Source organism: Microplitis demolitor, chromosome 5 (genome assembly GCF_026212275.2).
Source record: "Microplitis demolitor isolate Queensland-Clemson2020A chromosome 5, iyMicDemo2.1a, whole genome shotgun sequence".
Lineage (NCBI taxonomy): Eukaryota > Metazoa > Arthropoda > Insecta > Hymenoptera > Braconidae > Microplitis > Microplitis demolitor.
The window spans coordinates 22,311,574-22,339,332 of record NC_068549.1 but is presented as its reverse complement, the minus strand read 5'-3'; the positions used below and the strand labels follow the sequence as shown (position 1 = coordinate 22,339,332).

At 30.5% G+C, this 27,759-nt stretch overlaps 4 protein-coding genes across 7 annotated transcripts; 3 read left to right on the top strand and 1 right to left on the bottom strand.

The window, feature by feature from the left end:
- Positions 1–1,513: 1,513 nt before the first annotated feature.
- On the bottom strand, positions 1,514–7,408 carry LOC103572591 (heterogeneous nuclear ribonucleoprotein A1, A2/B1 homolog). 4 transcript variants are annotated; one of them, XM_014444571.2, is made up of 6 exons: positions 7,216–7,408; positions 5,791–6,315; positions 5,438–5,720; positions 5,118–5,333; positions 4,660–4,829; positions 1,514–3,206 (listed from the first exon to the last, which is right to left on the bottom strand). In XM_014444571.2, the coding sequence occupies exons 1-5, from the start codon at positions 7,234–7,236 to the stop codon at positions 4,711–4,713; spliced, it is 1,164 nt and encodes a 387-aa protein (XP_014300057.1). In that variant the 5' UTR covers positions 7,237–7,408; the 3' UTR covers positions 1,514–3,206; positions 4,660–4,710. The 4 variants fall into 4 exon arrangements, with proteins under 4 accessions (XP_014300057.1, XP_053595129.1, XP_053595130.1 ...); XM_053739154.1 differs by having other exon boundaries at positions 5,118–5,346; positions 5,439–5,720; XM_053739155.1 differs by having other exon boundaries at positions 1,514–3,066; positions 5,118–5,346; positions 5,439–5,720.
- Positions 7,409–9,767: 2,359 nt separating this feature from the next.
- Positions 9,768–12,139, top strand: LOC103572592 (bone morphogenetic protein 1 homolog). The gene is made up of 5 exons (XM_008551245.3): positions 9,768–10,262; positions 10,517–10,695; positions 10,785–11,015; positions 11,141–11,359; positions 11,447–12,139. Exons 1-5 carry the CDS (start codon positions 9,907–9,909, stop codon positions 11,953–11,955), a joined length of 1,494 nt encoding a protein of 497 aa, XP_008549467.1. The 5' UTR covers positions 9,768–9,906; the 3' UTR covers positions 11,956–12,139.
- Positions 12,140–16,044: 3,905 nt separating this feature from the next.
- On the top strand, positions 16,045–22,766 carry LOC103572593 (uncharacterized). The gene is made up of 10 exons (XM_008551246.2): positions 16,045–16,657; positions 17,442–17,620; positions 17,712–17,942; positions 18,018–18,224; positions 18,310–18,783; positions 19,684–19,987; positions 20,863–21,041; positions 21,152–21,382; positions 21,622–21,843; positions 21,928–22,766. Exons 1-10 carry the CDS (start codon positions 16,302–16,304, stop codon positions 22,416–22,418), a joined length of 2,874 nt encoding a protein of 957 aa, XP_008549468.2. The 5' UTR covers positions 16,045–16,301; the 3' UTR covers positions 22,419–22,766.
- A 708-nt stretch (positions 22,767–23,474) lies between these two features.
- Positions 23,475–26,509, top strand: LOC103572595 (bone morphogenetic protein 1 homolog). Its single transcript, XM_008551248.2, has 5 exons — positions 23,475–23,941; positions 24,307–24,485; positions 24,596–24,826; positions 24,977–25,198; positions 25,853–26,509. The coding sequence occupies exons 1-5, from the start codon at positions 23,568–23,570 to the stop codon at positions 26,335–26,337; spliced, it is 1,491 nt and encodes a 496-aa protein (XP_008549470.1). The 5' UTR covers positions 23,475–23,567; the 3' UTR covers positions 26,338–26,509.
- Positions 26,510–27,759: the final 1,250 nt, after the last annotated feature.

Genomic DNA, 27,759 nt, shown 5'->3' with positions numbered 1-27,759 from the left:
GGCAAAAAAAAATTTTTGAATGAATGCCTGACAGTAAATTCTTCTTAAAAGTAACAGGATTAAAACTATCAAGTGATAATATATATTTGATTAATATTCGATAGTAAAGCTGATAATTAAAAATAAAATAAACTAGTCTAGGGGTTTGTTATGGAATATCAAGAAAGTGAATACGATAACAAAAAAAAACTTATCTTATCAAAAATTTATCACCTGTCTACCTGTTACTTTTGTTATCAGTATAGATTGAGTAAGAGAATCAATACTCGATTTAAATTTTATGAGTCTAATATTTTAAATTCTGCATAAATTGTTAAATATTTGAAGTCTTTCACTGTTAAGTATCGGAAAGTTTCTCTCTTTGAAAAGACGGACAAGAAAATGTCTGCTTGGACATCAAAAAATTGAGAACTCTGAAAATTCCTCTACTGCGAACTCAATTACTTTTCCAAATTATTATACTTCGTATTCATTTCCACTGAACATGTGGAATTAATTCACTACTCACTCAATTTTTTTTTATTGTAAAAAAAATAGACATTGCTACTAAAATTCACAATAGAATCAAAAGATATTTCCGGGTCACTTCTAATTGCAGAGTAATTTTTATTAAAAAATTGTCTCCAGTTCTTATCAACAAAAAAAAAATTAAAAGCAAAATTTGACTAGACTATTAATTTTCAAATTATTGTTCAGAATTAAATAAAATAATTTACGAAGGAAAAGATACAGAATTTTTAGAAAATCTACAGAATACAATTAAAATACTATAAAATTTTTCGTTTTCCATAAAAGTAAACAAAAGTGATCTAAAATAAAAAATTTTTCCAGTTCTCCGAAACTCTAAAAAAGGCAGTGTTAGAATTCTACTCACTAAGAATTTTATTCAGCCTCAACTCTACTGACATTTTTGATCAACTTTTAATGCGAAGTATTAGAGTTTGCTTTACGATCGAAAAATTCTGTTTGCCTCTTTTTACCCAGATTTAACTCTACTCAATTATATCTTTACTCAGCTTCAACTAGACTCAACGACAACTCTACTCACGTATTTTAGCCTATTGATAAAATAGTAATTCTTTATAGTAATAGAATAGTAATACATACTTAGAGTCAAACCTAAATATAAAAAACTGTGAGTAGGTTTGAGGCTGAGTTAAATTGTGAATGAGTAGAGTTGTAGCTGCTTCTCTTGAGTAGAACAGTAACACTGCCCTAAACAATATAATTTGATATTTTTTTTATTATAATTTACTCATTCACTTCCAGTAAATTTTTATTTTCAATTTTAAACCTGACTTAAAAAAAAAAAAAACTGTACTTTTGATTTAATTTTTGAACACCTATTAGGTATTGAATCTCTTACCTTATAAATATAATAATAACCTACGACAAACTACAAGTATAAAAATATACGAAAATGAACTTATCCTAATCTCCATGGCACCTAAAAAACATTCAATCTATTCAAATAAAAAACGTTTTGTCTAATAAATAATAATATCTTGGAAAAAAAAGGTTCTGGTCATTTTTTATTATTAATCAAATAATCTATCTTAAGACAATTACAACTTAAAATTAATTCAATCATTTTTAGTCCTACATAATAACACCTAGACATTGAAAATTTTATTATCAAATTTTCTTACTTATCAAACTTTTATTATCAATTATCATTTATTATTAATTATTAATTGTCAAAGTAATCTAACGCGCGCGTTCTCGCTTATTACTTTTATTTGAATCCTTTATAAATATATTACTTTAATCCTCTCCCTCGAAAATGTCTTTTGTTATCAAACTGCTGTCTTTAAAAATAATCACTAACTTAAAACTTGCACAATAATTATTATAATAATTAATATATAAATAATATATCTTTTGCAAATCCTAAATGTTATTACAATTTAACTCCTTAATTATTAAAAAAAAAAAAAGATAACCCGCGTAAAAGAATTTTTGAAAAAATAGCGTCTTTTTTAAACTTCAAAACGTGACATGAAATTTTTAAACTTTTGAAAAGTGTATCTTTTAAAATTTCGAAATAAGTGAATTAAATGTAAATTTAATAAAATTAAAAAAATGCACATTTAGAGATTTTGAAAATCTGTATGTGCATTTTTTTATTTTCATATACTTAATTATTAAGTTCGTTAATTTTTAATTTAAAATTTTCCTCACATCTGTTACATTCCCACTCATTCAAAAATAATTCAAAATTATGATACTGAATTAAGCTGACTCCTAATAATTTTTGGATTTGAAAAAAAAAATTGGACATATAGTTTTTTGAATTTTCTACATGTGAATTTTTTTAGTTTTTTTTTTTTTTTTTTATAAATTAGTGTTGAAAAAAAAATCATAAAATTATTAATGGTCTGCTAACTTCAGAATCCTTAAGAATCGTAAAAAAAAGTCATTACGTTTTAAAGTTTAGAAAAGTCATGACTTTTTCAAAAATTTTTTTTACGCGGGAACATTCAGATGAAATTTAACTGAAAGACTCAAGTGAGACTAAAAAAATCCGGTAATTATTTGAGATAAAAATGTAGAAAAAAAAGTAATCGGTGCATAAGATAATCAAATAAACTGAATAATTAATTAGTTAATTAATTAAGAAACGTTATCTGACAGTATTGATTACAGATTACCTGTAACAACTACAACTTTTAATTATTTGTAATGTTATATCGGTGCTACATAATACACTGAAGAGACTAATGAGTCTCTGGATAATAAATAATAATTACTTGATAATAATTAGTATATCAATGCAATATGAAATTAAAAATATATAAAATAGAATAATCCCTCAAGCTCAATAAATTACAATAATGGGTGACGCATCTCTTGCACAAATGTTATTATTTGTCTTTTTATTTAAATAATAAATTATTTTCATCCTGTATTCGATCCTGATTGTCCTGCCTTGGGCCTCATGCCTGTCTGATCTGACTATACGCCTTTTAGCCCTGCCTCCACAGTAACTAACACACAGTAGTATAGTACACAAGATTTTCTATGTACTTGACGGACTAGAAGACAACAAGTAGTATTGGGGTTCACCTGAGGTTCAAAATTCACAAAGATCACGTTAGTTACGTTCTTTTATCTACATTATACCTTCCGTCGACTCAACTTTATTTTAATCGAATGCTCTCTTATAAAATACTTTTTTTTTTTTTAATTTCACTGCAAGCTAACATCTAAAATGAAAATAGTTTTGGTTCTAATTACTGATTTTATTCTACCTGATTTTTAAATACTCTAATTTATTTATTATTTATTATTAATAATAATAAACTGATAAATTATAGATAGAATTTTTTTTATTTATTAAGGGAACTGATACCTTAAGAATTATTTTTTTTTAATTAATTACCCGGGGTACACTTAAAAGGAATTTTAACATTTAACACAATATAATTTTAAACAGTCGACTACCCGTCATAAATTGCCCTCTTTCCCTCAATCGGCAGCCACTGAATCTAAACAGCTTCCCCTCTTACTACTCTGAAGAGTTTCGTACCAGACAGCCCGTTATAAGCCCCCGTTAAAATTCTCTAAATTATAAACTAACAATAGGAACAAAATATATAAATTAATGATGAAAATTTACTGTCTCTGTTTCGCGGATAATAATTTAATCAACATTAAGTAAAGTATAATTTATTGCTCATAATTGTAATCATTAATTGCATTCAAAGCTTCTGTTGCAATTTAAAAGTTTTATTGGGCATCAAGTTCATCAATAAAATAATTATTATTGTTACTGTAATTAATACCGTTATCATTATCATTTTTTTCATTATAATTATTATTAGTGTAAAAAGATAAGTATTTATTTTAGCGCTACAAGCGATAGAAAAATCGGGACACTGGCGAATGTGACAAAGCGTAAATATGACTTTTAAAATCATATTAAATAAAACAGGCTTATAACGGGTAGTCAAGGACAAAACTAAACGCACGGTAGCGGGAGACTGAAATTTCAAGAAAAATTTTCCCTGCGTCCCCTAGACCAGGCTGATGACCTGTACCTGAAGATCGGAACGTTTTTCGCGGGACGGAAATAAAAAATCAAAATGAAAAGTTAAAAATCTACTGGATCTAGATTTCTTAAATTTTTCGCATGGGTGCTAGTATGTCAGCCGAAAATTGCAGGCCACCCCAACCTCCGGAAGTACCCTTCAAGTCACTCTTAAGCAGTCGTTATATAAATTTTTTTTCATTTTAGCTACGCCCCCTAAACCAGGCTTATGATAAGTAATCGACTGTATTACGTGTCATAAATTTTATCATTATTTTTATTAATAGTTTTTATCATATTGTTTAGACGATAGAATTTTAGTAATTGCGTTGCTGATGTCGCAATAAAATTTCAAAATTTATCAATAATTAAATTCTAATAATTTTGTGTCATTCCTGCAATTTTAATAATATTTTTTAAAAATTAATTTAAAAGAGACTTAAAATGATTTATTATTTTTATCATCAGTTATTAATAAACTTTTTGAACCCATTCTTTTATTCCAAACTTTACTAATTTTATCAATCGCTTTTAGTGTTGAGAAAAAAAAATATCGCGTAAAATATACTGTGACAAGGTATCAGTTTCCTTACATAAAAAAAGTATATAAAATAAATAAATAGACTCACCTTCGAGGGAGAGAGTTTGCGTCATTAAGATGCGATGTTATATTAAACATATTAGTAACGTCTTCCGCCGCCCATATTACCTCCACCCATGTTTCCGCCGCCGTAGCCTTGGTTGCCTCCACCGTAGCCACCACCACCGCCACCTCCAACGGAGTTACCTCCCATTGGTCCTAAAATAATAAAACACCAAAGTTAAAATCCCCGTCACCCAAGTGACTAAACATTAAAACAGAGTAATATTGTAAAAAGTAATCAGCAATTTTTGTTGTGAACAAAGGGGGCTCCTTCTCATGAGTTAATTTTGACAGAGTTGTTAGTGTTAAATATCTGCACCAAGTTATCAAGTGAACGATTAATGCAGGTATTTACGCAGACGGTTGAGCAAAATAATGAATTTGTAGATTTTAAATAAAATTTTGAACTTTTTTTTTTTGAAAAGGGAAGGAGTAAAGAGCGACCTTGTCCACCGAAGGGTGGCATCCACCTCGCGTCTCCAGATTGTCTTCCACTAGGGCCCATACTAGTACCGTAGGGTGCTGGTCTTCCGCCGGAATTGAAATTACTCCTAACTGGGCCACCACCGTATCCTTGTTGGTAGCCACTTCCAAAGTTGTCGTTACTCCAATTGCCACCGCTGTTGTATCCACCTTGGCCACCTTGTCCACCCCAGTTACCTTTACCACCGCCAAAAAATACAAAATAAATCAATAAAAAACAACTTGATCCATTTAATATAAATGCTTTTAATTAAAATAATGAAGTAGCTTCGATTTAATACCTTGGTTTTGGCTCTCCCAGGGTCCGTTGCCACCCCAGTTGTTTTGGTTACCACCCCCGTAACCCCCTTGTCCACCTCCGTTGTTCCAGTCACCGCCACCGCCGCCACCACCACCACCAGAACCACGGCCACCCCAGTTTCCGCTTCCTTGGTTGCCTGATCGAGGCCCGCGGCCGCCAGATTGTCCCCCGCGGCTGCTGCCACCACCGCCGCCACCACCACCACCACCGCCGCCACCACCACTTCCTCCGGTCGCAGAGGCCATTTCTGCTCGACTCAGAGCCTAAAAAAATTTGTTTTTAATTTAAATGCAAAAAATTTATTGTATTCAAATAATAAAAACTATAAATTACCTTTTTGACATCAACATGTTTACCCCGTATCTGATGATTCCGTTGCAAACAAATTTTATCAACGGGATCGTAGTCATCGAACTCAACGAATCCAAACCCGCGTTTCTTACCAGTCTCTTTGTCGGTGACAATACTAATGGAATTAATGCTTCCGTAGCTCTGGAAATACTGTCTCAGATCATCTTCCTCGTGGTCGTCTTTAAGTCCACCGACGAAGAGTTTCTTGACGGTGGCACCGGCCTCGGGTCGCCCGATCTCCTGTCTCGGGACCGCGCGTTTCGGCTCGACAACGCGGCCATCAACTCGATGAGGTCTCGCATTCTGTGCATCATCGACCATGTGCGCGCGGGAATAAGTTATAAATCCGAACCCTCGTGAACGTTTGGTCTTGGGGTCTTTCATCACGACAACATCGACTATTTCACCCCATTGCTCGAAGTGTTTCTTCAGCGAATCGTCTGTTGTTCTGTAGTCCAGACCTCCAATAAATAATTTACGGACATGCTCTGGTTCATTTTTTCCGTCCTATAATAATTTTATATTTTTAATTTATAATTTATTAAAAAAAAAAATATTAAAAAAAATTACACCTGTAGTTTTTTTAATTTTCTACATGCGCATTTTTTTATTTTTTTGAAATTTTATTTAGTCAATTAAATTTTATGATACTCAAGCTAGCAGACAATTAAAAATTTTCGATTTTTTTTTTTTAACAATTTAATTTAAAAAATTTTAATAAAACAAAAAAAATGCATATGTAGAGAATTAAAAATACTATAAATGCAATTTTTTTAAATATTTTTTTTTTTTTTTAAATCCAAAACATGAAAATTATTTTACTGAAGAAAAGTTGAATTTTAAATTCAATATTTAAATTAATTATATTATTAATTATAGAAAATATATGAAATTATAAAAAAAAAGTGAATTCAAAATGGCCCGGCTTGGGTTTAAAAAAAAATCCAATTAAATTTAAAATTAATTATCGTTAATAGTCTGGATAAAATACTTTTATTTAAATAGCATATAAATTTCATGTATATATTCATATATATTTTGTAAAATATATGAAATTTAAAATATTTATTCATAATAAAAATATTTAGAGTCAAAAGCAAGGACGCGGTTTCATGAAATAAACGCCGCCATGTTGTTTTTTTTTAGCTTCCGCTGTACTAAAAATAATTGTGATTAAATAATCAGTAACTATCAAATACGCATTTACTAAATAATAAATACAGTTATATTTAATTAGAGAAAATAAAATAAAATTAATTGATGAAAGAAATTAAAACTGAAGCTGATGAAATTTATGAATAACAGAATTTAAAATGTATGAAAAAAAAATTGTAGGAAAAGAGGCGCCGGAATGAGTTTGTTTGATAAAATAAATAATTTTATAGTGAATAGTGTAATTATACTGACCTCATGTTCCATCTTGACCATTTTGGACGGGTGATAAAAAAAATATCACTGATAATAAATATGTGGTGTTTATAAAATTACTGTTAACTGAGTATCCAATGCGACGCACTAATAACTAGTGAGGAAAACTTAAATGGCTTCCGACTGACGAAGCCGATCGATTTTTAGAGCGTCCGTTTATTTAGTCGAGTAGACCCCGAATTTCAATTCGGATGCTGGCTTGCCGGCTTATTTGAAACGGTGGGGGACCGACTGGATGCGCAGGCGCACGCATGCGCCATTCAAATGGATGTTTGGCGGGTCGACAACGATGTCATTAATAAAATTCAAATAATGTGGATGTAGATAAATATTAATTACAGGGACCTTGATCAGTCAGGATCTACGAAAGAAGTATAAAAGTTCGAAAAAAAAAAGTTTATTAAAAGCAAAACTAGACTATATACTTTTTTTCAACTAATAAACTATTATAGAAAAGTAATTCTAAAAAAAAATTAATTGTTTTTCGTTATAGACTAAAATATTTTTATATGTGAAAATATTTTTCTATTGAATGATAACAATAATAATGTTTATTTTTACTAATAATGATAGTAATTATAATAATGAATATTTAAGTATACAAATATTAAAAAAAAAATTACTGTTTTTTATTACACAGACTAAAATATATTAGACATACTAACAAATAAATAAGTAAATAATTTAATCAATAAATCGATAGATAAGTGAGATATCAAGTGATAAGTGTAAAATGGACTTGACATCAGAATGTATACGGACTTTTCTCTTTAGACAAGGGGATATGGAGAGAAGGGAGGTAACCACAGTCAAACGGCAACAGCAGGAGTAGTTCAGCGCTCGCCGCAAGATCGCGCTTAATAAAAACGATGTCCTTGGCAAGAAACTCATTTCAAGACTATTTATTATAAGCCATAACTGGATACTTGTCGAATTTGAACAGAAACCAGTTAATAGGAATAAAAGTCAAGCAATTATCAGTGGTATCAATGTATCTAAAACATACCTGATTTTTAAATAACGGCATCTTTGTCTGTGTACATTACAAAGTGTCCGTTAAGTTAACTTAATTTTATCAATTGAAAATTTCCTAGTGGATATAAGAATGATTTCAGTAATAAACAAAATCATAGTCGAAAACAAATAAATTATTTGGTCTTACTTTCTTTTCCTTTTATGAATAAAGACATGAATTAATAAATAAAGAAATAATTGAATAACCACATAAATATAAATCAAGTTTTTTTTCTCTACACCCATTTATTGTACATCGTAGACTTTGCCTCATTTCGACAAGCCAAGTGTGGAATACCGCATAGCTTCTCTTAAGCTCCACCCCTGATTAAACAAAACGATTTGTGACGATTAAAAACGATTAAAAATTAAATCATCATTAATCGTCGTTAAACGTCATAATCATCATGAATTTTCAGATTTAATCGTCCCAAATCATCAAAAGACGATTTATTATTTTACGATTAAAAACGATTAATGACGATTAAAATTTCAAATCGTCATGAATCGTCTTTAATCTTCATTCGAAAAATTTAATCGCTTTTAATCATCAATTGACGATTTATGACCATTTAAAACGATTAAAACAGTTTTAATCGTCACAAATCGTTTTGTTTAATCAGGGATTCTACACTCGACACATTTAAAGAGAGTCCCGGATTCGTTCTTAGGCCAAATATACTTAACCCATTTCACTGTTTTGAATAACTGAAGATCGTCTACGGGATACATCTGTCTTGATGATTGTCCAATTTTCGGCTAAACAGAAATATTGTCCAGTCTAAGAGAGTGGAGCATCGCCTTAACTTTTTCGTCCTCAGTCGCGACCTGAGCTATAATCGGTCTTGTTTTATAGCGGCATTGATAATCAATCGCGACTGGCATACACTGGGGATGGTCCGACACCCTTCTTCTCTTTGCCCTCGTATCATGAATCAAAGGTTCCATCGGAGAGTCCGGAGAGTTAATGGTTGCCTGAGAACTAAGACTAGGCAACGGCGAGGGCATTGAATTATTTGATTCCAAGTCCTTATAGTCATCAGTAGCATTCATACGATCATTACAAAATGCTAATTCCTAATTCAGCCGTGCCACTAGAGTAGACTCGGTAGAAGTACTCGACACACCGGAACTCACGGCAATACTTGGTTAGGTATGAAATTGGTCCAGTTGAGGACTTAATGTTGTGCCGCTGGGGTCCTTGGTGACTTATAATCTCTCTTTATTTTAAAAATCTTCATTACCACCACATCCATTTTACAAAGATATTAAAAATCAATATCATTCGATTAAATCGCAACATTTATTTAATTTATAGTAATAAATAACAGTTATGATTTTTTTTTAAATCTAAATCTCGATTCATGAAAAACTACTGTGAAACAATATTTTTTTTTTCTCCTTTTTGGCTAAAGTGGTAATTAATCTAAAAGATAAAATAATATTAGGAACCAAAATTCCCCAGGCTATAAAAAATCAATTAAATTTATAATAACTTATCAGTTACTGTCGAAATGAAGTATAGTTACAATAATCGTTGAATTATTTTTATGATATTTTAGTAGTTATTTCTAACTCAAAGCATCGTATACTTCAGTAATTCTTCTGACTCAAAATAATTTATGCTTTGAATTAACTGAAGTCGAAGGAAACAAAATGGAATATATTTCATATATTCTTGTACTTAAAATTTGTTTTTCAATTATACTGCCGCTAGATGCGTATGCAATATCGGACAGTATAAGAAAGCTTGAAGTACTTGATGATACAAGCGAATTAGAAAAAAACCAATCGACAAACAAGGAACGTAGATCTCTTGCTGTGAACAAGAAGGATCAACTTTGGGACGGAGGTATTATTCCATATGAATTTGATAAAGTTTTCACTGGAGCACAGCATAACTTGATAAAGCAAGCTATGCAACTCTGGGAGCAATCGACGTGTCTTCAGTTTGTTCCAAGAATCAAAGATGTCCATAAATATTATACACTTATCACTAAAAAAGACTGCAGGTAAAGTAAAGATCTATTATTTTTCAAACAGAAAAAAAATATTGATTTAAATGATAAATTATAAAGTTATATGCATAATTAAGAATTAAAACACTGTCACTTACGTGAAAATCTATGCGGTTTTATCGGAATTCTAAGAAATATTTTTTAGACTCATCTCGCTAATTTCTTGCCCTAAATCTTTATAATTATTACACCACTCTTGCTACGTAATTCATTTAGTTGATTATAATAAAAATAGATTATTTATATAGATGTTGTTCGGTTGTTGGAAAATTTACTAAAATAAGGCAGTTTATTAGTTTGGACGATAATTGTATGAATCCTAATACTCTTCTTCATGAGTTGGGGCATACAATTGGACTATATCATGAACACATGCGTCCAGATCGTGATGAATATGTGGAAATTTTTACAGCTAACATTATACCAGGTATATGTATTCGCAAAATTGAATTCAAGCTACAAGTTTAAACTTCTTAAGTAGAACTACATCGATAATTATTTTATCAAAACCAATAGGTGATGAAGATAATTTCAAGAAATTACCAACAAACAAATCAACCACTCAGGGACAACCGTATGATTATAGTTCTATAATGCACTATGGGGAGAATATTTCAGCGAAAGCTTCTCATTTGAACACAATGAAGCCGTTGAAAAAAATTAACGGTGAATGGCCAATAATCGGACGAGGTTATAATCTGAGCCAAGGTGATATTGTGACAACAAATCTTCTGTATCATTGTCCTGGTTTGTATCACATTATATTTGAACCGTCTAATCACTTATTTTTATCTTTCCAATTCAGTTTATTCATTTAGTCTCGATTGTTTATTTATTTATATATTTTATTATTATTTCTTGTGGATTTTCAGAATGTGGTGGAACTTTTTTGAGGTCTAAAGGAATCATCAGTCTACTAATTGAACCAACACATTCACAGCCAAGTATTAAACGCTGCGAATGGACAATTAAAGTAGCTGAAGCTCAGCGAATAAAACTTTCAATAAATTCATCGGGTATTCCTGAGAGCTCTGATTGTCTAACAGATTATCTGGAAATTCAGAATAACCGGGAAAATAATGATGTCATAGGTGCATTCTTCTTTAATGTTATACGAAATACAGAATTATGTTAAGCTTGCTTATAATTATTTATGATCAAACGTTAATTTTTTGCAGCTCATTATTGCGGAAAAACTGAAACAACTCTTATAGTCAATACTAATGTTTTAAAAATTTTATTAGTTAACACTCAGTACGAAAAAAATTCCGTTAATGTTACAATAGAATATGAGGCCATGTGCGGTAAAAATATTTATGTTGGAAATAATGAAACATTTTACTTAGAGTCGCCAAATTATCCGGGACCATATGTAGCAAACGGAGAGTGTTATTGGTTTATTACCGCTCCTGAATATTATAGTATATCAGTAAAATTTTATGATTTTGATATTGAAGAAAGTCCAGAGTGTAAATCTGATTACTTGGAAGTACGTGACGGTGAAAATTACAGAGCACCGCTCATTGGAAGTTATTGTGGACAACATGATAATTTGACCATATCTTCAATAGGACGGTTTATGTTTCTCAGATTTATTCCTGATGAATTATTAAATAAAAACGGGTTCTCTGCTGCTATTACTGCGCAACCAATTAAAATGCATCTACAAGGAAATAATTTTAAATAAAAATTACTCAGTAATTTCGAGTAATGCTGGGCCGTTGCAAAAAATTAGTATTTTTTGTTTTAAATTTAAATTTTTTGTTTAAATATTAACATTGTTAGACTATATTTCACACTATTATTGAGTAATTTTTTAAAAGCCTTATATTTAATCGATTATTCTGAATATCTTATCTTAATCTATTAATTTTTACTCCATCCGATTAACAATATTATTAATTGTTTTGTAATAAATTACATTAATTTTTTAATTTTTTACTGATTTCAAATATCCCTGATAACACAAGTTGATCGAGAAAAAGTTGGTCATTCATTAGTTTTCGACCAACTTGACGACAAGTTATCGACAACTTCAGCTTTTGCAACTTTTGGCTACAAGTTACCGCCAACTTTCTCAGAAAGTTGGCGGCAGTATGGAGCCGCAACTGGAATGCAAGTTTCTGAGGAAATTGAAAGTAAACTTACCGTCAACTTATGATCACCAACTTTTGCAAGCAACTTTTGCCACCAACTTTCTCAGAAAGTGATCGTCAACTTTTTGGATTTACAACTTTTGCCACCAACTTTCTCAGAAAATGTCCATCAACTATTGGAGGTACCAACTGTTGGCGATCAACTTGGTTCCAGTTGCGGCTGCAAGTTTCTCGTCAGTTTCTCGCCAACTTGGCTATCAGGGTATCCTTCAAGCTAATCAGTTGTAGCAGCGTAGAGTGCTGGGAGAGTTTCCGATTCTATTGACTGAAGCTATAATATAGAAACTGACATAACCAACGGAAGAACAGTTCACGGAATGGACACTCAAATGACAATTGTCAATAAAATTGAATTTTATAGGACAGTAAAACGGTAACCCTGATACCACTTTAACCTAAGTTAACTTCAATCTACAGCCGTATTCTGAAGCCAACGTAAAGGAAAGTAAGAGAGCAAGCAGTTACCTTTAAGTTGACAGTAAATTGTCGGTTAACTAGAATTCAATTCGACTGCAAGTGTTGCGATCAGAAAATCACGTTAAGTTGAATGACAGTTTCACTTCAGATTGACAGCATGTTCTTCTGTCAAATTACATTCAGCTTTCCGTCAACTTGCACGCAAGTATTATCCAGCCAAGGCTTACCAGAAATTTGTCGTTGAGTTAGCCGAAAATTTTCCTCTGCAGAACGAGCTGAGCACTAATATTTGAAGTATGACTATCAGGGTAAGTTTGAGCAATTTTAGCTGAAAGAAAAATTGATAGAGAGTACTCGCGAGAGACAAGGTCAAGGTAGTAGACTGAAATATTTTATCAAATTAACTTACCCGTTAAATCAACGGTCCGGATTTTATAAAAATTAAAATCATTCCAATCTCAATATTTATTTAATTTATGGTAATACATAACGTTAATAATTTTTAAAAATTAATAACCTCAATTCGTAGTATACTTCATAGTTTTTTTATTTCCATTCAGTTTTAATTGCTAAGGAAATATTTTTTTTTGCTTATTTTTATAAGAATAGAATACAATTGTCCATCCACGCAATTCACGCACACATACTTATAACAGTCATGATCAACCAGTTTACAATGATATTTCCTTAGCATCACGAGGTTTACGCTCTACTAGACATGTAGGCCTCCGACCGCGTACAGACCTAACTCCTTTACGATTAAGATCGTATTATGTAATCAAATAATAATGTGCCCTGGACTTAAGCATATATACCAGTAACTTGCTCAGTACTTTATATATATACGTCATGCACAAATGTTATTGCGTTGTCGAAAAATAAAATAAAAACAAATATATTATGAAGAAAAAAAATTAATTCGCCAATTCCCAGATTAAATTGCATTTACCAGAGTAACAATAAAAAGGAAAAGAATGTTAGTCCATAAATATCCGTGAATAAAAAATAATTATTTAATGATTCATTTCAAAAGGACTAACTCACGTTTTATTATGAAAGTATACGTGGGTGCTCCTTTATGATACTAAATATATGTTAATCTTTTGCCAGGGTGATATCATTGTACAAAAAAGTTATTGTATTTCTTAATATACATTTTGTCTCTATATTCATTAGAAATATAAATAATCGAGTTTTCGTATAAAAAAGAGGCCATTAACACACGCGGGTATTTGTTTTTAATAGAAGATGAAAATAATGATTAGTTTTTTTTTAGATCACTTGTTATTTTTTAATGGCTCTTAAAGGTAAATAAAAAAATTATTTATTTCAAAATCTACGTGTAAAGTTTATTCTTAAGAAGTATTAAGAGCCATACAAAAAATATGTGCAATAGATTAAAATTAAAAATTAATAAAATGAAACGAATGACAAAAACACAATTACGAAGTTATTTCATTACTTTATGCCTCGAATCTTTTATTATAAAATATTAGAAAAAAAATTAATTTTCCATGTGATTGCGTTGATATATGCATTACCAATTCGCGCATTGTATATTACATATTTATTATTTGTATAAATTTATATAGCATATTAGAGTAAATTTTCCTTCCCGTGAAAAATAAATTATCGACGTTTGTCTATCGGCAACACGAAACACCGCATTAGTGATAATTATTATTTATTAAATAATAATAAATTTCGCCGCGTCATTATTGATTGATTTAATAATGACATATGTGATCAAGTATAAATGTATTGTCAATTTAAAATCTATACGATTATATAAATTAATAAAATTCATTCGCATTCAATTACGTATACTATATATATTCCATAGAATAAAATATAATTTTATAGTTACCAAGGTCTGAAAAGTAAGTGTATTAATTATAAATATATATATATATATATATATATATATATATATATATATATATATATATTTAAAGAGTTCTCGGGACTATGGAGTATAATCAAAAAATAATATTCTATTACAACTTAATCGAATCCTGTGTATTAATTTTTTTTTTCAAAATTACGCAAGATTACGAATTATGGTACAACTTTGACTCATAACATTGTTTTATACACTTATTGATATTATAAAAAGTATTGTTAGAGTACATACTGTGTGCACTTGATGTCTACTTGTAATCGGTGTTATACGATCATGCAGTCTTGAAACCTTAAGAGAATGTTGTAATTGATGTGTTGTGTCACCTGGATGATTAAAGTATAGTTAATTACTTTCAAGATCATGACTAATGCCACAATATTTATATAATTATTACTATTTTTTAAAATTATTATTATCTAGGTAATTAGGCTTTCCAACATCGAGGCCTGAGTATGCATTGAGTCTGTATTTTCTATGGAAGCTTTAGACAAGGCTTCGAAAATCACGCTAGCCCATAAAAATGATAGAAAATAATTATTTTTTCCAATATCGAGCCCCAAGTCTGTATTGAGTCTGTATTGAGTCTGTATTTTCTATGGAAGCTTGAGACTAGGCTTCTAAAATCTCAGTAGCACATGAAAATGAAAGAAAATTTATTTCTTTAAGAATCCTAGACAAATCCTAGAGAAATCCTAGAGAAAACTTAGAAAATTTATTTCTCTGAAAATCCTAGACAAATCCTAGAGAAAACTTAGAAAAATTTATTTCTCTGAAAATCCTAGACAAATCCTAGAGAAATCCTAGAGAAAACTTAGAAAAATTTATTTCTCTGAAAATCCTAGACAAATCCTAGATAAAATGTCAGTAGCACATAAAAAGGGAAGAAATTTATTATTTTTCCCAATATCGAGCCCCAAGTCTGTATTGAGTCTGTATTTTCTATGGAAACTTTAGACAAGGCTTCGAAAATTACGCTATCACGTAAAAGTGGAAGATAATATGCATTAGCTTTTTTTATACTATTGCGCACTTCAATGCCACTCCTTGCATAAAAAAGTAATATATTGTAAATATATAATTAAAAATATATAGTGGATATGTGATATTATATTGAGGCGAAATTATATGCATGGTCGCCATGGAAAATTTATTTAGTTAGAGAAAATAAATTATTTGGGATCATATCATTATATATATTTCATAAAAATTCTAGACATCGTAAATGCTAAAATATGATATTTCACATTACACAAAGAAATATATGTCATTAGATAATTTTTTTTAACGGCTGTCAGTTTGAAGTAATAGTTATTTTTTGTTAACGATAATTTTTTATAAGAATGATGGTATGTTGAAAGTATCATATAAATTAAATAAGTTTGAGTAGAAACATTTCTAAAGCTGAAGAAATAAAACACTCAAATTGATAGAGTTTTATCAATAGACTAGTAACCAATTAGATAATAATTGTAACGGTTTTTTTTCTAATAAAACCAGTAGTTATATAGAATTTGAATTGTTCTATTCTTTCAATCAACTGAAAAAGAATAAAGAAAGATGGATTATATTTCATACATTTTCGTTCTTGAAATTTTTCTTGTAATCATATCTGCGCTAGATTCGTATGTAATATCTGACGGTGAACTTGAGCATGATGACTTTGTTGATACAGTGGAATTTGATAAAAGCCAATCGACAAACAAGAAGCGTAGATCTCTTGCTACGAATAATAACGATGAACTTTGGGATAGAGGCATCGTTCCATACGAAATTGACAATGTTTATACTGGACCGCAACGTAAATTAATAAGACAAGCTATGCAACACTGGGAGCAAGCTACGTGTCTAAAATTTGTACCAAAAATTGAAGAACTCCATGAAAATTACTTATTTATCACTAAAGAAGACTGCAGGTAAAAGAAATACTCATCAATTTCTTGTGTAAAAAATAAAGTACATATTTGGCTGAATAAGAAATTTTGGAATCGAAGATTACTTGCGAGAGCTGCTAATACACGGGTCTCAATTGAAGAGCGTTGTTGTTATTTTTGATACAAATTTTTGAATTTATTAGATATTCGTTGATTTTTAGTTGATTCTTACTAATATGTACTAGTTTTAGTTGAAAACGGGGATAGGGAATACTTAAGAAGTGGCTGCAAATTTACGGTATTTAGAAGAATTACAGTATTTTACGGTAAAGTGCCGTAATTGACAGTAAATTACCATAATCCTCCGTAAAATACGGCATTTTATGGCAAAACGATAGTTTCACCGTAAATTTGCAGTAAGAAAACGGTGATTAAACATGGAATTTGGACAAGCCTGTGGAATTTTACCGCCAAGTAAAATAGTGCACTGTGAAAAATGTTAAAATAAAAAAAGCATACGGTGCTTACGTTAAAAATGCCGCAAATTACGGTAAAATAACATATATTACTGTCTGTTACCGTAGCTTGTGGGATATTTTCAGTTGAAATACCGTATTTTACCGTAAAATACAGCAAACTGCGATAACTTACCGTAATTTAGATCCACCAGGGTCATTTGTGTGAATTTTTATTGCTATTTATCCAAATTAGAGGATATTCTTGAAACGCGTCTCCTAATTTCGACTACTAAATTATATATTTATTTAATTAATGTAACAAAAATAATTTTGAGTCAATTATAGTAAAAATGACTTGTTTACATTAGATGTTGTTCGTTCGTTGGCAATAAAAGATTTGGTGGGCAACTAATCAGTTTGCTTGATCGCTGTATAGATTTTTATACAATTGTTCATGAATTGGGACATGCAATTGGACTTCACCACGAGCATGAACGACCAGATCGTGACGATTATATCGAAATTCTTTATGAAAACATTATGGAAAGTAAATACGAATTTTCACTTACTAAATTTTTTTAATTACTTTAATACTTACATTTTTATTGTCATCTTAATTTTTATTCCACAATTAATAGGTGAAATATTAAACTTCGAGAAAGAATCTAGAAATAAAACTACAACTCTAGGACAGGCTTATGATTATAGTTCTGTCATGCACTATTCGGAGAACGGTTCAGCAAAAAGACCTGGTTTACGGACAATAAAACCGTTGAAGAAAATTGCCGGTGAATGGCCGAAAATGGGATCGGAAAAAAGACTCAGCCGAGGAGATGTTGTGACAGCAAATCGTCTGTACAATTGTTCTGGTTTGTATCACTTTTTATTATATTAATACACAATTCATTTGTTGACATTCTCCATTATTCCTCTTTGATGTTCAGAGTGCGGTGGAACTTTTTTGGAGCCTAAAGGTATTATCAGTCCTTCATATTCAAAGTTTAATTCAGAACGTTGCGAATGGATAATTAGAGCAGCTGAAGGTCACAGAATAAAACTATTAATCACATTAGTGAATATTCCTGAAAGCTCTGGCTGTTTAACGACTTATCTGGAAATTCGAAATAACCGAGAAAATAATGATGTTATAGGTGCGTTATTTTTTAAAGTTATGAAGTACATAATTATTTTAAACTTAGTAGTAGTTATTTATCATCAAATGTTGATTTCTCACAGCTCGTTATTGCGGAAAAGTTGAAACACTTCTTGTAGTTGATAGCAATATTTTGGAAATCGTATTTGTTAACACTCAGTACAATAACGGTTCCGTGGATTTTGTAATAGAATATGAGGCCATGTGCGGTAAAAATATTTCTATTGAAAGTAACGAAACACTTAATTTGGAATCGCCAAATTATCCGGAACCATATGGGCCAAATAAACAGTGCTACTGGTATATCAATGCACCTGATGATCATTTCATATCATTGAAGTTTAATCATTTCGATATTGAAGACAGTAAAAATTGTAAAAATGATTACTTGGAAATACGAAACGGCAAAAATAGTCGAGCACCCCTTCTTGAAATTCATTGCGGAAAATACGATAATTTGATAATATTTTCATCAGGACGGCATATGTTCGTAAAATTTGTCTCCAATGGATTGATAAATGCAGACGGATTTTCTGCTGCTATTACTGCACTTAAAAGTAATAATAATTAATACAGTTAAATTCCAATATCTGACAATAGAGGACGTCAATGAATGAGCCGAAATTCGTAGTGGGGGTCAAGATTGAGGGGAATTCCAGACATTGGAATTCAATTGTACTTTTGGCTGTTGTTCATTGTTTTCATTTTATATAATATTAAGAAAATATATTATTATATTACATACATTTTTTTGCTAATCCTAATTTTGATTATATGTATGTCTCTCACTGGTTTTTCTTTTTCTACAATAAAGCTGGAGTAAAAATTGTAAAAGACAATATTGGGTGATTAATGATGGCTGCTTCAGTTTAATGTCGAGTCCCGGTCTCGAATTCTAGGCTACAATTTTACGGCCAAATTTAATGCTTTAATCTACACATCTACGGTGATCTTTCTTCTTTTTACAATGTCTACTCTGTAAAAAACGATATTCGAAAATTTCTTTGGCAATATTATGATTCTTAAGTTCATTTCTAAGTTTAATTAGAGAAAATAGTTGTAGCTTTTACTCATTTGAAAGACAATTTCTGTATTTCTCAACTGTTTGTCGTTTGCTTCAGCAAAGTAGTTACTTATTATTTCAAAAGTAATAAAAAACGTTATCGGATTTTTTCTTTTTTCGTGTAACTAATGATCAAATTGTAATAAAGATAAGATGAAGTATGTTATTGGTAGCATCAACGATTTCTGTATTAACGATAGGTATTACAAAACAATTAGAGACAGTAAAACGTTAAAAAATAGCCACCATCAAATTATCAACAGTAATCACGTGAAATATGAGTGTAATACTTCCAACGAAGAGTGTTATTCAGTTTCGGTTAACTGACTAAAAATGAAGTACTATTTGTTTATTTGTTTAATTGAAATTTTTTTTTTATTTATATTTGGTGTAGATTTGCGTATTTTAACAAAAAATTTGTTTATGCAAAATGAAGAACTACTTGAAGATGTATTTAACGATTCAACAAAGACCAAATTCACCCAGGTAGTAAAGAGATCGCTTGTTACTACAAATCGAAAACATATTTGGGATCAAGGTATTATTCCTTACGAGATTGATGATGTTTATACTGGATTAGAACGAAAAATAATTAAACAAGCTATGCAACATTGGGAACAATTTACATGTATAAAATTTATTCATAGAATCGAACGGTCGCATAAAGATTATGTATTCATCACCAAAACTGATTGCGGGTAACTTAAATATGTACTTTTCTATTAAGATGGCTAAAAACAATTTTTTTTTCTTTTCGTTCCCATTTTTAAAATAGAGAACACTGTAAAAAATTTTAGGTGCGAAAATGGTCCTCGGGGACTTTACACGGTGTCCTGGGTGTAAATTGATGGTGTGAAATTTTTTCGATGTGAATCATCAAAAGGTGTACTCTTATTATCTCAAAACATGCATAGTCCAAAATTTAACACCGTGTGTCGTATAAATTTTACACCAAATCATTCACACCACACCGCAGACTCTGAATTTTTTACAGGGTGCACATTGTCAGAAAAAAAATTATTCATTGGGTTATATATATATATATATATTTAGTTTATTTATATGAGAGTATAAATGAAAAAAAAATTTTTTTTTTTGGCTCTGCTGTAGATTTAAGAATTAAGTACTAGAGGTGGGTAGTTCCGGACATGTATAGTTCCATGAACTATGTCTTTTGTCGGATACGTATCCGGTTGTTCCTCAAAATTCACTTTAGTATGCTTACTAGTTCTCTTTTTCGCGCCACTGTCATCATTACCAACAAGTAGTCAAGCAGCAGAATAATTTTGAGTTGAATACCAATCATGATGTTGCATAGCATGATGTTGTGTATACTGAAATATTTTGTATGCATACGTTCTAGATAGTGAACCTTCATGAGAATTAAAAACATTAAATAGTTCCACGGATATGATTCCAGGAACTAGTTCCTTTTCGCTCCGGAAACGTTCCAGGTTCAATCCGGAATGTTCCCGGAACTACCCTCCTCTAAAGTGTAGTTACTATTGAATTTAATAAATGGGATAAAAATAAGGTTATACATAGATATATATATGAATCGTTGATAAAATAGGTGTTGCTCAGCAGTCGGTAAACAAGGAAAAGGTAAGCAGATCATTAGTTTACAAGACAATTGCTTATATTTTTATATTGTTGCCCATGAATTGGGACATACAATTGGATTCCATCATGAACACCAGCGTCCAGATCGTGATGACTATATTGACATTTTATATGATAATATCGATGAAGGTAAATATATTCAACAAATATCATGGCATTGTTTTGATAAACTTACAGCTTTACTAAACGAAATATTATGTTGAATAAATAATAAATATTTAATGTCATAAAACCAAAAGATAATAAATATAACTTCGAGAAACCACCAAGAAATGAAGCCATCACTTTTGGACAAGTTTATGACCTTGATTCTATAATGCATTATGGGACCAGAGCGTTTGCAAAAAATGATTCTGTGAATACAATAAAAACGAAGCCGCAAATTGACGGACGTTGGCCAATACTCAGTCAAAAATCGGTTCTTAGCCAAGGTGATATTAAGACGACACAATATCTATACAATTGTCACAGTTTGTACCATTTACTACTTTAATAATGATAAGGAGCACTGTCGGAGATAATAAATGTTCATTAGTATTTTTCTATAAGATAGCAGCAATGTGATTTCAAAATAGACATTCACGGAAAAAATGAACTGTTGCTGCTACAGTTATTTTTTTCTGTGTAAACTTCGATAATTGCTTGCCTATATATATAATCTTGTTTATGAATTTTTAAATAATTTCTATTACAATTCGTGGGTGCTTAGGATGCGGTGAAACTTTTACGAAGCCTGAAGGTACTATTAGACCTCCAGTCTATCCAAATAACTCAAAACTAAGGGATGAATCTTGTGAGTGGACAATAAAGCTAGCCGAGGGTCAAGCAATAAGACTTTCGGTAAAATTATTTGGTCTTAACGATAATAATAACTGTACTGCAAATAGTCTGGAGATTAGAACTAGCCACTCGAGAAATACTGATGTCATAGGTGCGTTATTTTAATTATTTGAAAAATATGTTTTTATTCAACTTTTAAATCCTTATTTATAATTAAAAATTTAATTTCTTTCAGCTCAATATTGTCATAATATTGATACAGTTGTTAATGCTTATAAAAATATTGTAGTAATTCGATTAAGAAAAATGCACTACAAAAACAATAATGTAGACTTTATGATAGAATACAATGCCTTGAGCATTAATGATATTTCTGTTGAAAGTAATAGAACATTGTACTTGGAATCACCAAATTATCCCGAGAAATATGGACCAAATGAAGTGTCCTTCTGGGAAATTACTGCACCTGACAATCATTTTATATCAATAAAGTTTTATCATTTCGATATTGAAAACAGTCATGATTGTAAAAATGATTACTTTCAATCTGAAGAAAGTGATAATCATAATCCACCGGTAATTAAAAATTATTGTGCACAACACGATAACTTGACGATATTTTCTCAAGGACCATCTATTCTTGTCAAATTTACTTCCAATGAATTAATAAACGCAAACGGATTCTCTGCTGCTATAAAGGCATTGCCAATTACTGACAACAAATAATATTTTGTTTTTGTTATTTACGATGAACTGCTAGTCCTTCATTTAGAGAACCCCTAAAATTATATTTAAGATACTCTGTAAAAAATCAGGAGTGAATATGGCTATTTAAGGTACTGGCAGGTAATAAGGCCTAGCTAAGGGAGATTTTGAATAGAATCGAAAAGATTGTATTTAGTTATCGAAATGTACCATTAATCTTAATTTCAATACATTAACCATAAAATGTAATCAAGTAATGGTAATTTTTACCATAAACAAACAAAAAATTATACTTTAACAAAAACCATACGAATAGGCCTTATTTTACTAATTAAGTTGAAATAAATTCTCTTTTGCAGTGAATTTCACTTCGAGGGGATCAAATAAATAAAAAAACAATTTGTTTCGTATTCATTTTTTATTTAACCCAAAGCCATTCCGCAAATTTTTTACAATATAGTACTGTATGTTATAGAATTACCATTCGGAATTTAATGAGAGTTGACGTATTAGTAGATAATGGTATGAAAAAGGTCCCATGAAATTTTCGGAAAGTTACAGAGAATAAATTTAATGAAACCTGCGATTTTTCATGTAGCTCAATTTTGAATGTATGAAATACAAATTTCATTGGTTCTCTATAACACTATAAAAATTTAATTCCATCTTTTTCTGAACATAATTTACTAATATTTTAAATTTTATTCAATTCTGAATAATAATTCGAAAACTGATATTAGAACCTTAGTAGAAGAATATAGTCGTCATATTATTTATATTTCAATGTATTTTAAATATCAAGACTCTTAAATTTTCTATTCGCTAATGAAAATATATATATATATATATATATATATATATATATATATATATATATATATATATATATATATATAGGGGGATACGATATGTACACATGTGCTAATTAAAATTATTTTCATTTTTCTTTGACAAACAACTGCACATAGTAATTGATAAATCATAAAATAAGTTATTAATAATCTTTATGACCCATCTTCTGATCAGTGATACTAAAAACTTAAAAATAATAAAAAAATTGGAATTACCGACATAAAATTTAATCAGTAAAGTAATTATAGGTTTTAACAAGGATATATTGGAAATACTTTAAACGAAAAATATTATTCTTCTTTGGTTAACTGACTGAAAATGGAGTATTTTCCGCTTATTTGTGCACTTGAATTTTTTATTTTATTCATATCTGAAGTAGATTTAAGTCTCATAACTGGAAATTCGTTTATGCGTAATAAGGAGCTACTTGAAAGTGTATTTAATAATTCAGCAAAAAATGAATTTTCACAAACAATAAAGGAAGTACGTAGGTCACTTGTTACGACGAATCAAAGTAATATTTGGGATCAAGGTATCGTTCCTTACGAAATTGATAATGTTTATACCGGGTTACAACGCAAAGTTATCAAACAAGCTATGCAGCACTGGGAACAACTCACTTGTATAAAATTTGATAAAAGAATCAAAGAGCTGCATAAAGATTATGTATTCATCACTAAATCAAAATGCGGGTAAATAAAATTTGTATTTGTCTATTAGAATGTCTTGAAAATTGATAAAACTCTAGCAAAGTTAGCATATAGTAAAAAAAAAAATTCATCTATTTTAAGCTATAAAATTTGAGTTTAAGAGGCCACTGAATAAAATCTTTTGCTATATGCTGATTTCGTTAAAGGTGAGAGGGTATATAAGAAATTATTTTTTGGGCTATCCTACTATTTGTACTGAAGGGGGCGAGCTTAGCCAAATTTGATTTGCTTCATAAGATCCACAGCGCGTGTATGCCTGAAATAGGCGCGGAAACGGCCTCCTAAAACGGAGGTGGACTTCGATCTCGTCTTATATTCAAACATAAAGGTTAATTTTGTTGAAATAGATGTTGTTCACCAGTCGGTAGGCAAGGAACAGGTAAGCAAATCATTGGTTTACGAAACCGTTGCATATATATTGATATCATTGTCCATGAATTGGGACATGCAATTGGATTCTATCATGAACACCGACGTCCAGATCGTGATGACTATGTTGAAATTTTGTTCGATAATATCAGTAAAGGTAAATATATTCAACCTATTATCATGGCATTGTTTTGCTGAAATTATACTCTAACTCTCAAAAAATCACATCAAATGAATAATAAATATTTGTCGTAATAAAACCGAAAGGCTATGAAAACAATTTCAAGAAATTACTAGAAAATGAAACCTCTACTTTTGGACAAGCTTATGATTTTGAGTCTATAATGCATTACGGGAATAGAGCGTTTGCAAAAAATGGTTCTCTGAGTACAATAAAAGTGGTGCAGCAAACTGACGGATATCGGCCAATAATCAATCGAAGATATGCTCTTAGTCAAGGTGATATTGCGGGGGCAAATCGTCTATACAATTGTCGCAGTTTGTACCATTTAACTTTAAATCCTTGTGAAATAATTCTAGTGAACAGAAATAATCACGATTTATGTTCATTAGTATGTTTCCCTGAGGAAATAATAATTTGATTACAAAATAGAGATATACCTTGATAATCACTTGTCTTTTGTTCAGAATGCGGTGAGACTTTCACGACTTCTAAAGGTACTATTAGATTGCCAGCTTATTCAAATAATCAAGAGCTAAGGGATGAACCTTGTGAGTGGACAATAAAGGTAGCAGAGGGTCAACGAATACAACTTTCGATAAAATTTTTTGGTATTAACAATAATACAGATTGTTTATCGAATAGTTTACAAATCCAAACTAGTTACTGGAGAAATACTGATATTATAGGTGCGTTATTTTAATTTTTCAAAAATAAGTGTTAAATATCAAGTGTGTTTTTGTACAAGACATGATTTCTAATGGTAGTCTACATAATGAATGTCTTATACAGAACTGTACTAAATATATAGGTTAGTTTTTGTAAGGAATACTCGAAAAGTACACCAATGAAAGCCTACAGGAGCCAGGTTACCGATTGCAGATAACAAAAAAGATTATTCAATGACCCTGATAGCCACCCTAACCGTAAGTTAACTATCCCTGATAGCCAAGTTGGCGAGCAATTGACGAGAAACTTGCAGCCGCAACTGGACATCAAGTTGACCGCCAACAGTTGGTACCTCCAATAGTTGATAGACATTTTCTGAGAAAGTTGGTGGCAAAAGTTGCTTGCAAAAGTTGACAATCATAAGTTGACGGTAAGTTTCTTTTCAATTTCCTCAGAAACTTGCATTCCAGTTGCGGCTCCATACTGGCGCCAACTTTCTGAGAAAACTAAAAAATATATATTTATCACAGTTTGAATAATATGATAACTTTATTACCCGCCGTGTTATTTATAATATTTTTAACTGACTATAGGCACTCAATGGTGGACATTTTGAGTATGTGTACAAAAACATTTTTATTCAAATTTATAACTAAAAATTTAATTTCTTTTAGCTCAATATTGCGAAAATGTGGAAACAACTATTATAGCTAATAGTAATATTGTAGTAATTCTTCTCAAGTTAATGCACTACGAAAAAAATGATCTGGATTTTGTGATAGAATACGAGGCCATTTGCGGTAGAAAGATTTTCGTGGAAAGTAATAACACAATTTACTTGGAGTCACCAAATTACCCGGGAACATATCGACCCAATGAAATGTGCAGCTGGTACATTGATGTACCTTTCTATCATTTCATATCAATGGAGTTTTATTATTTCGATCTCGAAGAGACCCCAAATTGTGAAAATGATGTTTTGGAAGTACGAGAAAGTAATGATTATCGTGGATCATATATTAGAAGTTATTGTGGAAAATATAAAAAATTAAAAATAGATTCAATAGGAAACCAAATGTTCGTCGAATTTTTTACTGATAGTTCGAAAAATGGAAACGGATTCTCTGCTGCGATTACCGCGAGATCAATTAATTATTAATTTTTACGATTTGCTGATTATTTTTGTTCAAAAAATAAAATACTCTGTACAGGAATTTCTATAACTTTTATTTGTATTAGAAAAAAATTAAGGGGATTTCAAATTGACAAATAAAATTAGATACTCTTTTCGGGCAAAAGGCTACTCCTCCATAATAGAAAAAAAATCAACAAACTTGATATGTAATTTACAAATGAATTTTGGTACAACATATAATTTGTAATGAAAATTGAAATTGAATAAAATCAAAACATAATAATTTTCAAAAAATAACTACAAATTACTATATACAACCATTTCCACAAATATTGTTATTTGGATCTTTGCGAATGTATATTTTACTCTTCTAAATCTTAAATTCGGTACCCCCTTTACGACTAAAGTAACTGTGATCAGAGTTTAAGAGTGTCAGAATTTTAGGGCTGGCGCCCACGAATCCCGTTAAATTTTTTGAATAGCCTAGAACACTATTAAAAATCTGGCGCCCATGCATGCAATCTGCAAAAAATCTTTAGACAAATCTCAACCATTATTGAACTCTTGGCATTTTTTCCTGTATTTCAAATACGTTTTGATTTCTGATACTTGAAAAATAAAGCTCATTTTTTTGTTTTAATACCGTAACCGAAATTATTTTAACCCTTTGAGGTTACCGGGATATCTTGGACTTACTCTCTTAAATTTTAAATAGTGAAAATAGTGACTATTAACTGTTTTCTAGTGAAAAGTATGTCACTAATTCGAATACTTTTCGCTGATAATAAGTGACTATTCACAGCCGAAGGTTTTCTACTACTTGCCGCTCACGAGTGGATTCGAACCCAGTTCCTCCAGTCGAAAGTCTTTCATACTTCCGACTCCCCATACGTCATCCATTCTATGAAATATTGTCTTTAAAAAATTAGTAACTCATTACCCCTTCTTCGGTTTCCTGAATACAACCTTTTTAATTTTTCACGATTATCAATAAAACAAAAATTTCTTTTTAACTATATAGCAATAGAATACTACATCTCACACCCATTGTTCTTTAAACAATTGCGTAAAGCGGTAAGCCACATAATAACTCGAATTTATCTCCAAGTTTATGTTAAAAAAATAATGCGGTATACATTTTATTTGTCGCCATCCATTGAAATAGTCGATAGTCCATTAAGAGGCCAACCAAGATTTATATTTTGTGGTTTTAAGTTTAAACTGCATACGCACCACAGATAAATAAAAATTATTGCACCTCTTAATTTAAGAGACCGCCAATAAAATATTTTATTATTATTCATAAAACCGAGCATAAATCATAATTATTTGTTGTTAAAATTAAAATAATTGTGTCACTGAAAAGTAATATTTAAAATAGTTGTTGCTCAAGTGACGTGTTCATATTAAAATTTATTTCGCTTGTGCAAATCAATAATACAGGAT

Coding starts and splice junctions, on each gene's coding strand:
- LOC103572591 (XM_053739154.1), bottom strand. CDS start 7,236: ATGGTCAAGATGGAACATGAG. Junction 5,721..5,790: donor AACATGTTGATGTCAAAAAG/GTAATTTATAGT, acceptor AAATTTTTTTAG/GCTCTGAGTCGAGCAGAAAT. Junction 4,830..5,117: donor GCCACCCTTCGGTGGACAAG/GTCGCTCTTTAC, acceptor TTATTATTTTAG/GACCAATGGGAGGTAACTCC.
- LOC103572592 (XM_008551245.3), top strand. CDS start 9,907: ATGGAATATATTTCATATATTCTTGTACTTAAAATTTGTTTTTCAATT. Junction 10,696..10,784: donor TACAGCTAACATTATACCAG/GTATATGTATTC, acceptor CAAAACCAATAG/GTGATGAAGATAATTTCAAG. Junction 11,360..11,446: donor GGAAAATAATGATGTCATAG/GTGCATTCTTCT, acceptor AATTTTTTGCAG/CTCATTATTGCGGAAAAACT.
- LOC103572593 (XM_008551246.2), top strand. CDS start 16,302: ATGGATTATATTTCATACATTTTCGTTCTTGAAATTTTTCTTGTAATC. Junction 17,621..17,711: donor TTATGAAAACATTATGGAAA/GTAAATACGAAT, acceptor CACAATTAATAG/GTGAAATATTAAACTTCGAG. Junction 18,784..19,683: donor TGCTATTACTGCACTTAAAA/GTAATAATAATT, acceptor TATTTGGTGTAG/ATTTGCGTATTTTAACAAAA.
- LOC103572595 (XM_008551248.2), top strand. CDS start 23,568: ATGGAGTATTTTCCGCTTATTTGTGCACTTGAATTTTTTATTTTATTC. Junction 23,942..24,306: donor ATCACTAAATCAAAATGCGG/GTAAATAAAATT, acceptor TTGTTGAAATAG/ATGTTGTTCACCAGTCGGTA. Junction 24,486..24,595: donor GTTCGATAATATCAGTAAAG/GTAAATATATTC, acceptor TAAAACCGAAAG/GCTATGAAAACAATTTCAAG.